At 37.6% G+C, this 11,637-nt stretch overlaps 1 protein-coding gene across 1 annotated transcript in view; it reads right to left on the bottom strand.

The window, feature by feature from the left end:
* LOC107564661 (membrane-associated guanylate kinase, WW and PDZ domain-containing protein 3-like) overlaps window positions 1-11,637 on the bottom strand; it is a gene marked incomplete at its 5' end in the record, with an annotated part of 85,572 nt that overhangs the window by 15,113 nt on the left and 58,822 nt on the right. The window contains 4 exons of the mRNA XM_016249796.1: window positions 803-992; window positions 1,554-1,585; window positions 4,523-5,095; window positions 8,677-8,868. Of these exons, the coding sequence (XP_016105282.1) occupies window positions 803-992; window positions 1,554-1,585; window positions 4,523-5,095; window positions 8,677-8,868 (987 nt within the window). The remainder of the gene's footprint in view (window positions 1-802; window positions 993-1,553; window positions 1,586-4,522; window positions 5,096-8,676; window positions 8,869-11,637) is intronic.

Here is an 11,637-nt window from a genome sequence, read left to right as displayed (position 1 = left end):
CGCGATTCATTTAGGGGTAGGAGTTTATATGAATGTATGTCTGAGGGGAACTTACTGTCTTTAGAAAAGTTTAGATGGTATTTTTTTCTTTTCATCTTGCCATAAGTGCAGCGCTGCTTTGTTTACAGCGGAAACCAAGGAAACGCTTTAAGCACCACCTGCCTGCTCGTCTGCTGTTTCTGTTTCATGCAGATATTTTTAATGTATAGTTTCACAAAACTGAAGTCAAATCATTCTGTTTTTGCTTCAAATTTCGAAAATTATACAATCTAATTTAGATTAAAAACTGTTTGCATGTATGCAGCATCTTTATTTGGATCATGATTAAAAATGCAGTGGTTGCCTCTAATTTTAAATGGAAAGAGCACAGACAAAGCCTTATTTTGTTTATATGAAGAGATTTATTTGATTTGGGGCTTGTTTTAAAATAAAAAATTTAGTTTTGTTATTTAAATGTACATTATATTTAAATTTTGTTATTTAGCAGACGCTTTTATCCGAAGCGACTTTCAAATGAGGACAAAAGATGCAATCAAAACCAACAAAAGAGCAATAATATGCAAGTGCTATATTAGTATATTATTATAGTGTTATATTTCAATTTCACAAAGAAACGTGCAGCATTTTGTCCAAGCAATAATAAAAGGACACATTTAATTAATGATTTGTCTTAAATCTAATTTTGTTAAAAAAAAACGTGAATCGAATCGAATTGAATCGTGAAATTAAAATCGTGAATCGAATCGAATCGTGACTTGAGTGAATCGTTACATCCCTACCCAAAAGTCAAGGTTGAACTCACGCTTGCTGTCCAGCATGGCTTTAGACTTGAGGTAGAGCTCAGACGGGTCCAGTTTTGGGGAGCTGGAGCGGATGGCACGAGGAGGGAAAGGAAGGGACTGGGGCCCAGGCTCAGCCGCACTGGGAGTTTCAGTACTGACAGAACTGGTGGCAATGTCCTGCTTCTGGGTACTGGGAATAGCTGGAGTGATCTAAATGAACAGGTGGACACACACAGCAACAAACATTACCAAATATTCCACAACGTTACAGCCCAAGTACTATGCCAAACATGGACGTCTCTCAATACGAAAGGGATTGTTCACCCAAAATTGATAATTTCATTCTTTTTAATGCAGTCGCTCAAAGCGTGTCCTTATGACTCACAATGTTTATATCCGTGTTGAACACAATGTTATAAAAGCTGCTCTGAAATAGATAATCAACATTAGAGCCTGTATGAGAAACACTTTTGAGAGAAGCCCAATAGGAAGCGCTCCTGAGGGGCCTGTTGACTCAGCAGTGATATTTGCTGCAGAAGCTCGTGTTTGCCTCGAAGAGATTCACCACATCCTGCTCTTAAAATAACATTATAGCATTTGGCACTTGCTCCGTGAATAATGTATGACTGCAAGGAACACGCTTCGCAGAAGAACCCAGAATGAGGCCGATAAATAATTCATCCTGTTTCATCTTCATTACATCAAAATTCCCTAGTGTGTCTAAATTAAATCCAAAAATTGAGTAATTAAAAGACATTTAGCTGAACTTACAGGTTTCAGAGACTTCACGGGAGATGTCTGACCTGCAGGCACAAACAGATATAAAGAGGGAAATGAGAATGAGCAAGTACAGTTGAAGAGGTACGTTCCAAGACTATATAATAAGACAGAGCAATTTATTGCAGGAGAAATTAAATTCATCAGTTCATTTAGTACACTTAAAACCTTTAACAGTGAAGTGTGCCATTTTTGCATCACTAATTACTCCAAATGAAATATGACTACTTCAAAAAGGTTTACAGAACACTCTGCCTCGTCCGTCATTGGTCAGATAAACAGATAGCCCCACCCCAAACTCATGACATTGGTTGAGTCATAGCTGTTGTCAGAAACAAACAGAACATGTTTTAAACAACAGAAATCAGCCAAGGATTGACATACAAAAATGGATCTCTGTAAGCATTGTATAAGCTGGAGAAAGTATTTTAGCATTAATTGTATTTTTTGCACACTTCACCTTTAATACCAATATCAAGAGCCTTGCAAAATATATTAATCAAGTCAACATCTGTCTCAATGTGATAAACATAACATACACTACTGTTCCAAAGTTTGTAGTCGGTATGCTCTTGCTCTTGACAGAAATTAATACTTCTTTTTTTAGCAAAGATGCATTAAATTGATCAAAAGTGACAAAGTCATTCATAATGTTACAAAATATTTTTATTTTAAATAAATGCTGTAAACCTGAACTTTCTATTCATCAAAGATTCCTGAAAAAAAGTATCATGGTTTCCACAAAAAAAAAAGAAAAAAAAAAGCAACAATTATTTTCAACACTGATAATAATAAGAAATATTTCAGTAGATTAGAATGATTTCTGAAAGATCATCCACCCTGAAGACTGGCGTAATGATGCTGAAAATTCAGCTTTGCCATCACTGGAATAAAAAATATTTGTAAATATTCAAAGTTATTTTAAATTGAAATAATATTTCACAAAAATGACTGTATTTTTGGTTAAACCATTGCAGTCTTGGTGAGCATAAGAGACATCTTTTAAAAAGCATGGTAGTGCAGAGGAACCAAAAACAAACAAACAAACTAAAATTCTTATGAAAATGCAAAACGTTTCAATCCTGAGGCTGAATTTCAGTATAGCTTATATTAAAATACAGTGGAAAATCTTAAAAATCTAAAGTGTCCACTAAGGGGCAGTGTACTCTACAATGCATTTACTTATACTGGAGAAATAAATGAGAATACCTAATATATACACAATGCAGAGCATGATGATCCGTGGCAGGCATGTTTATGTACAGTGTGTGCAATATGAAAAGCCTGCATGTTAACTGTGAATACTAACAAGACCTAGCTGTCTTTATTAAAAATAAAAAAATAAATAAATGCAATAATGACCATGTATAACATCGACATTTGCGATACATTGTGGTTGGTGGAGATTTTGAGCATATAATCGTGTTTGTGTAAGTCAGAGAAGAAAAGCTTGCTTATGAATACGCTTGACCTTTTGTAGTCACAATCCGATGGCTGCGCTGTGACAGCCGAAACTTGAAAGCGAGTAAGTTAACACAGAACCTGATATTTTCACTTGGGCTCCAGACAAACCACAGACTTGATGCAATATAGATCTGTGTGTATAGCTGCTATGCCCCCGCTGCTGTGCATGCAAATACAGGATTCAGTTCAATTAAACTGCTGTTGGGGGTTTTTCTCTACGAGTTCAGGAGATGGTAGAACTGGTGTAACAACTGTCTCGTGCATATAAACTATTGATAAAGAGTCCACAAACCGCACCAGCACAAACTGAAGTTGCAGAGACTTTGTACTCAAATGAGGAGGAGTATATAGAATGACATCACTTTATTTCGATTACTTCACAAATGAACTTTAATCACCCCAGTAACCTGCTGTACTGAGATTGTGCAATCCATTTTCATTGTTACGGTGTGTAAGCGTGAACGCTTTTTCCTTCAGGTGTTAACAGTATTATAGTTATATACGATGATCAGTCTCACTAAAATGTGAGGATCTCTCACTCACAAACACAACCGTCTATCTCTTTCAGCTCTCACCCTCCCTGTTATGTCTCTCGCTCTATCCTTCTTCACATATCTTCAGCTTACATAAATAATTTTAATCACTACTTTATCTGTTTGCCTTCTCTCTTTCTTTAAAGGGATAGTCATCACTTACTCAGGCTGATGTCATTCCAAATCTGACTTTCTTGTGTGGAACACAACATTTTCAAAACTAAAGAGGACCAAACAAACTTGACTTTCAACATTTGACCCCTTTGACTTTGACTGTATGGAAAAAAAAACATTTTCCAATGAAGAAAGTGTCATTCAGGTTTGGAATGACATAAGGGTGAGTAAATGTTATTGTTTACAAAAACTAAAACTATTAAAATAATTTTCATTAATTGCAATAAAGTAATTCAATTTTATTGCAAATTATAAAAAAAATCTTAGATGAAAATTTGAAATGTTGCCTTGGCACCTAACTGAAATAAAATGAATGTACTAAAATTATTAAAATGAAAATAAAAATAAACTAAAATATAAATATTGAAAAATGTGTTATGAGCTTTTTGTCATTTGTATTAATATTAGTTTTTAATTATTTCTATTACACATTATTTTTAGTCATTTCAACTTAAACTTATTATATTTTAGTTAGCTGCCCAAGCAACACTTCTAATTTTCATTTAAGCTTATTAAAGTTTATCCATAATTTACATAACATAACTAAAACTTAAACCAAAATGAAAATTAAAACTGAAAATATAAAAATAAAAGCTAATTCAATATATAAATAAATACTACAACAGCGTGTAAATAATACCAAACAACACTGGAAAATGATAAAAGAATATTCCTTTTTGGATGAACTATCCCTTTAGCTGTCACTATAGCCAGATGAGACCTGCAACTGGGTGTAGTCAAAAAGAATTAAGAGGTAACTGGACCCCAGGTCACACTGTCTCCATCACTCACCTCCTCTGAGCACCAGCACGTTGACCTCGCTGCACACGGGCAGGTCTTTGAGGATGTCCACCACCTGCGCATGGGTGAGGGTTTGTACGTTCTGCTTGTTAATTTCCTTTATCACGTCCCCCTTCAGCAGACCTCGGCACCACTGCGCGTCCAGAATCATCTTCACCTTCTGGCCCAGCGGACAGTCTGCGATGGCAAAGCCGAAACCACTCGGCCCCTTTACCAAAGGCACGCTGACCAGCTCGGGCTGCAGCAGGGTGGTGTCTCCCGCCTCTGGGTAGCGTCCGTTGGGCATTGCTGCAGCTGGATGTCTACCATCGGTGGTCATGTAATGGAGGTCCTGCATGGAGGGGGTCCCGTCAGAATGAATGGGCTGCCCGTCAATTCCCGGCATAGCAGTTATTATGTCGCCTGTGCCCTCTTCGCTGGAATTGGTGTCCTCTGGCAGTGGGTATCCACGGCACAGGACCATATCCACATATTGGTCTACAGGAATGGACTGGAACATCTGGACCACATCTGCATGGGTATTGCCCAGCACACATGTACCATTTATGTCCACTATAACATCACCTAAATGAGAGACAAAGAATAAGTATAAATGAAGCAGTTGTTCTAAAATCCAAACCCTACCTAGACAGAATGTTTAGGCATCAAAGGTAATCCTGTTTAGGTAATTCGGGTGCAAAAGCTTTTTCCATACAGGATTGAGCAAAGTTATGATGCCTTGCAAAAGACTGTTTCTCTGCCATCATCACATGACATGCTCAGTTAAAAAAACTTACATTTATTTGATCCTGACCAATTGTTCCACCTAATTAAAATCCACTACTTACCCCAATATTTGTTTGTAATACACGTTTTGTGTTTTTAAATTAGCAGCATGTTAGGATTAAATTCAATGGTAATCATTAGCCGTTAACACTTTAGTATAGGGACCAATTCTCATTATTAACTAGTTGCTTATTAGCATGCCTGTTATTAACATATTGGCTGTTTATTAGTAGTTATAAAGCACATATTCTGTATGACCATATTTTACATCCCTAATCCTGCCCAATACCTAAACTTAACAACTACCGTGCTAACTATTAATAAGCAGCATTTAAGCAGAGTTTATTGAGGCAAAAGTCATAGTTAATGGTTTGTTAATAGCGAGAATTGGATCTTAAAATAAGGTCAAGTTTCTCATGCACTCCTTGACAAGGAAGCCTGTTCGAAACAGTTGGATACCTTGTTATGGCCAAAATGGCCAAAGGCAGCACCAAATTTATCCTTCACACATAAGGCACTCCCAGAATGCAATGTGACAAACTCAGTGAAAATTACATTAAATAAAATGCAACATTTCACCCAATATCTGTGCTTTGCATTTGATTTTTGTTGTGTTATTTATTTTACTATAATTTATATACTATTATAGTATTTATTAATATTAATAAAATAGCTTTTATTTTCATACTTTCAGATATCATTTGAATTTTAGTTTGTTTTATCAATTTTATTACTCCAACTTAAAGGCAACACTTCTAATTTTTAAACAATTTATCATTTAAATACATTTATTTAAGCTTTATTTCAAATAAAGATTTTTTTAAAAATAGGTTTGGGTAACAAAAACACTGTATTTGTGCTTATTACAATACTGATCTTTAGCTTATCAACACGCTACCATTAGATTCAATTGTTATCATTTGAAAAGTTTCCTATGTATTCCTGATGCAAATGTTGTTCCAAACAGTAAAATGCCTATTTCTGGGCAACATTGTATGTATCCACACTTCCAGAATACACTGCATAAATTTTGGTAAAACTTATATATTTTTTCAGTACTGAAATGTATCAACAACAACAAAAAAGTTCATAGTTAATTCTAGTTAAAGCACAATTACATCCAATATCTGTGTGCTATGCAATTAAAGGCATACACTTTATATGAAGATCACTGTTTGTGTATGATGTGAGTGACCATAATAATTGCTGTCTATATAGAGTCTTTTTAAATTAGCCACTAATAAGATTCATTTTCAGTAAGCAGAGTGTCTGTACGGTGTATGAAGACAATAGGCAGCAAGGCAAACTCACTAGGACCTGGAACATAGCCACTGTGTCAATTTGAGCACAATCACAAATCCTGCCAGTGTGTTTAAACTGTTCAATTTGATTCCAGCAATGAGAGCTGTCTTGGCTCCTTCTGTTCTGTTCACGGGGGAGTGTGTATGCAGTGATAAAGAGGCAGGTCCCAAGTAACCATTACTCCAGCTAAAGTCAATGATCCGCTCAGTTGGTGCAGTCTATCTAATGGCAAGTTTGTCTATTGATCAATGCAGAGGATGTTGGGGAAACCCTGAATCCTTTTCTACTCCTGACCAATCAATGGCATCCTTCCAGGTTTGCTTCACTTCTTGAAAGTGACTGTTCTGCCTGAGACATCCTGCTGCTTATGCAGTAATGTTGGCACAGAGCACACAATTTGTCAAAGTGCTGCGAACATCAATGTTTCATTCAGATGACCAGGTGCTCACACAAGTAACTGGGCCAGGTCTACTGCTAGCCATGATGATTTTAGGGTGAGTTTAGTTATTCTGTTAACAAAAAAAGAAAAATATTTCCCACTGACCTCCAGATAAATATAGTGCACCTAAAAATGACAAGCGCTGACTGAAATCATCACTTCCAATCTGTTTGCCTGACTTTAGGCAACTTTTACGCAATATACACAATACAGTCCAAAAGTCTGGGGTCAGTAAGCCTTTTTTAAAGAAAAAAATAATACTTTTAATCAGCAAGGATGCATTAAATTAATCAAAAGTGACAGTGATAATATCACAAAAAAATTTCCATTTCAAATAAATGCTGGTTTTCTGAATTTTCTCTTAATCAAAGAATGCAGAAAAAATAAATGTATCTCAGTTTCCACAAAACTATTAAGCAGCACAAATATTTTCAAAATTGATGATAATCAGAAATATTTCTGAGCACCAAATAAGCATATTACAATGAGTAATGACTACTGAAATTTCAGCTTTGCTATCACAGAAATAAATTAAATTTTCAAATATATTCAAATAGAAAGCAGTTATTTGAAATTGTAGTAATATTTCACAACATTACCGTTTTTATTTTATTTATGATCAAACAAATGCAGCTTTGGTGAGCATAAGAGAGTAAAATATCTTACTGACAACATACTTTTAAATGGTGGTGTGTAAACAACCAATCGCAGAGACTACCATATCATCATCTAAATTTTTGCCATGACCCATGACAATCAATTATTGTAGTTTCAACATTCTCAATTAATCCCCCCCTCCTCCATAAATAATAAACAAACTGCTGTTGGCTGCTTTGCATGTCAATCAGATGGTCTCTTCCTATCTAAGTGGGCTATTCTTGGCCAGAATAAGCTTAAATGAGGACCAAACTTTGTGCTGCAATTCAAAAGTCTGGCGATACAAGACAAATACCAAATGAATATAAGTAAACAGTGAGAATCCACAATTAAAATACACTTGCAATGCATTAATGTTTTGCCAGGTCAAAAAGAGGCTCATAAACAGCCCTATGGCTTTTTTGATAGCTTGTTGACCAAACATAAGAATTTGTTAATTCTTAACATGCCTCTTTGAGCCAGCTGAAGCATGTTTATTGCACTGCACTCAAATCCAGAATTAAATGTATATCTCGGTTAAACTGTTTTACAATTCTATGTATAGACTGATGTCTCCAGGGAGTTGAAATACACAGGCAGTTGTTTCTTCACATTGTAACAGAGGGTGGTGACTGGTGAGTGTTAGTGTAAGCGCTGCAATTATCGCCAAAAGCCACTCTACAGGAAAGCCAGCTCCTCTGATGCTCAGCCACTGATTCTGATTTATTTTATCGCTATCTATGCGATCCCGCTGTGGGCACTTTCACAGGATTATTTACTTGGAATCGAGTAATCCGGCAATGCTCCAAAAAATGGATGTGGCATCTAGCAATGCATCACATATGGTACCATTCGAGACCGCAGTGATGATCCAGGGTGTTAATGTGCATAACGATACTTCAGATTTGATAGATCAAATTAATTACCTAATGGCTTATCAACATTCATTAAATAAGCCACAAGTTGCCTCAGAATTTAATGAACAGGAGCCAAGTGGATTTACCCGAAGCGATTTTGTTATCGTGTGCGGCGGGTCCATCTCTCAGGACGTTCTTCACTTGAAGGAATTCATCTGGTCGGTCTCCACCGATAATGGTGAAACCAAAGCCCTGAGGACTCTTCTTCAGAGTTGTGCGCAGGATAGCACCCTGCAGCTGAGATGGGTCCCGTGTGAATCCCCTTAAACCAGCTTCATCTAAAAGAAGAGCGAAAGAGTATGTCAGACTAGCAATTTAAAGCTTGTTTACTGGACAAGACAAAGTGCACGTACTTCTAAATGAGCTGTTTGTATAGAAATCTCTACAGTTTGTCATAATGAAGTTCCCTTTTAAAGTCAGCATGAAACAGAAGTTGCGATTCTTCACTACTGTGACGCATAAGCAGTGAAATGAGGAAAAAGTAGGGCGGGACTTAAAGGGTTAGTTCACCCAAAAATGAAAATTAGGCTGCTTTTACTCACCCCAGAGCCATCCTAGGTGTATATGACTTTCTTCTTTCAGACAAATCCAGTTGTTTAATGCCACTCGGCGGGTGTTACAAGCATCAGTCCAAAATAAGTTAAATAAAAAGCGCCCATCCATTAAAAAAAGCATCTCACACGGCTCCGGGGGGTGAACAAAGGCCTCCTGTAGCGAATCGATGCGCATAACGATACTTCAGATTTGATAGATCAAATTAATTACCTAATGGCTTATCAACATTCATTAAATAAGCCACAAGTTGCCTCAGAATTTAATGAACAGGAGCCAAGTGGATTTACCCGAAGCGATTTTGTTATCGTGTGCGGCGGGTCCATCTCTCAGGACGTTCTTCACTTGAAGGAATTCATCTGGTCGGTCTCCACCGATAATGGTGAAACCAAAGCCCTGAGGACTCTTCTTCAGAGTTGTGCGCAGGATAGCACCCTGCAGCTGAGATGGGTCCCGTGTGAATACCCTTAAACCAGCTTCATCTCAAAGAAGAGCGAAAGAGTATGCCAGACTAGCAATTTAAAGCTTGTTTACTGGACAAGACAAAGTGCACGTACTTCTAAATGAGCTGTTTGTATAGAAATCTCTACAGTTTGTCATAATGAAGTTCCCTTTTAAAGTCAGCATGAAACAGAAGTTGCGATTCTTCACTACTGTGACGCATAAGCAGTGAAATGAGGAAAAAGTAGGGCGGGACTTAAAGGGTTAGTTCACCCAAAAATGAAAATTAGGCTGCTTTTACTCACCCCAGAGCCATCCTAGGTGTATATGACTTTCTTCTTTCAGACAAATCCAGTTGTTTAATGCCACTCGGCGGGTGTTACAAGCATCAGTCCAAAATAAGTTAAATAAAAAGCGCCCATCCATTAAAAAAAGCATCTCACACGGCTCCGGGGGGTGAACAAAGGCCTCCTGTAGCGAATCGATGCGTTTTTGTAAGAAAAATATCCATATTCAAAACGTAATAATCATTTCAATGTAGCTTGCGCCAATAGTTGTACACGGATGCAGTTCCGGGCTGATGAGGTATGAGGTCAGCGCTGCGCATGCGCCGGTGAGTCTCGTGAAAACCAACGTTTAATTACAGGAGCAAAGGAAGCAAAGTTTCCTTACTTTAGCAAAGGAAAACTAGTCTTCTCTTGGCTTATATTGAAATTTTCTGACATTCTTCTTTACAAATCCTCGTTTTGTACGTCTAATTAGTGACCGTTGTTTTGTTTTGATCTCTCCCCATGCGCTTCCGCGTTCGTCACTTCTGAGTGGCGCCTGCGCAGTGCTGACCTCCATACGTCATTCCCCCGGAACTGCTTCTGTTTACAACAGTGAGCGCAAGCTACATTAAAGTGATTATTACGTTTTGAATATGGATATTTTTTTTACAAAAACACATCGATTCGCTACAGGAGGCCTTTGTTCTATACCGCATGACCCATTGAACATCTGCTTTCTGCCCTGACTGAAATCCCTTTTGTCACAGACAAAGAAACAGAGTGTACACAGACAATCATTGAAAATCATTGAAAGTCTCGGAGCAACTATATTCACAAATAATATGTTTTATGTCTTAAATATGTGTGATGTGTTATTTAAACCATGATATCTTAATCGTTGCTTTATAACTTTTCTTTTTAGTTAATTACGATTACCGTGTATGCAAAATACCTGTTGTTTGAGTTTGAATGAGAGCTTGTTTTATTCACAGAACATTGGTGTAAGTGAATAATTGATATTCAGCATCATTTTCCGGTGATGATAGTTTTATAAGAAGTTCTCAAAAACTTGCAGAAATACTTGCCACAAACAGCATGTGATTCATACATGATAAAGGAACCACACAGGGCGTGGCCAAACCCCGCAGCCACTATCTGATTGGAACAGCGACCTGTGGGATGGACTTACGCCGCGGATCAAAACCCCACTGCAACACAGATTCGTTGGTTGCTTGTTTGTTTTACCCGATCAAGACGTCTGGCTTTCCTTTTGGTGAGCGCGATAAAGCGCCCCACGCCGTACCACCGCAATAGCAAGACCATCTAAGAACTCAGACACTTCAGTGAAACATCGCGATCTTCAGAGAACTTGAAAGTCTTTCAAACTCAGACTTTAACAGAACTGCTCAAGCCTCTGTGTCATCAAGGAATCAACCAATCCAACGAGGGATTTCCCCAAAGGACGTCATCCATACGTCATTCCGGCGCCAGATCAACAGCCAATCAGCAACGGAATCCCCTCCAGCACGCCCGCGTCAGCGAAGGAACTGCCTCAGCGTTCAGCTATCAATTAAGCAAAACGCAAGTACAAACCAGCTCCTATCTGCTGACATCGGTGTTGAACTGGTGAATTGAGTTAAGCAGTAAAGATAAGACAATCGCTGCTTGGTGTTTCTCCTAGGCTGAATTTAAACCCACTCGCGAAACGAGTTAGGACTTTGAATACTTCAGGCAACTCTGTTAACTGATTTCCTTGAATCTTTGTGTGTATGTGTGTGTATGTTT

This window comes from Sinocyclocheilus grahami, unplaced genomic scaffold (genome assembly GCF_001515645.1).
Source record: "Sinocyclocheilus grahami isolate Dianchi unplaced genomic scaffold, SAMN03320097.WGS_v1.1 scaffold953.1, whole genome shotgun sequence".
Taxonomy (NCBI): Eukaryota; Metazoa; Chordata; class Actinopteri; order Cypriniformes; family Cyprinidae; genus Sinocyclocheilus; species Sinocyclocheilus grahami.
Note: the sequence above shows the minus strand (reverse complement) of the source record. Positions and strands in the feature narration are given on the sequence as shown.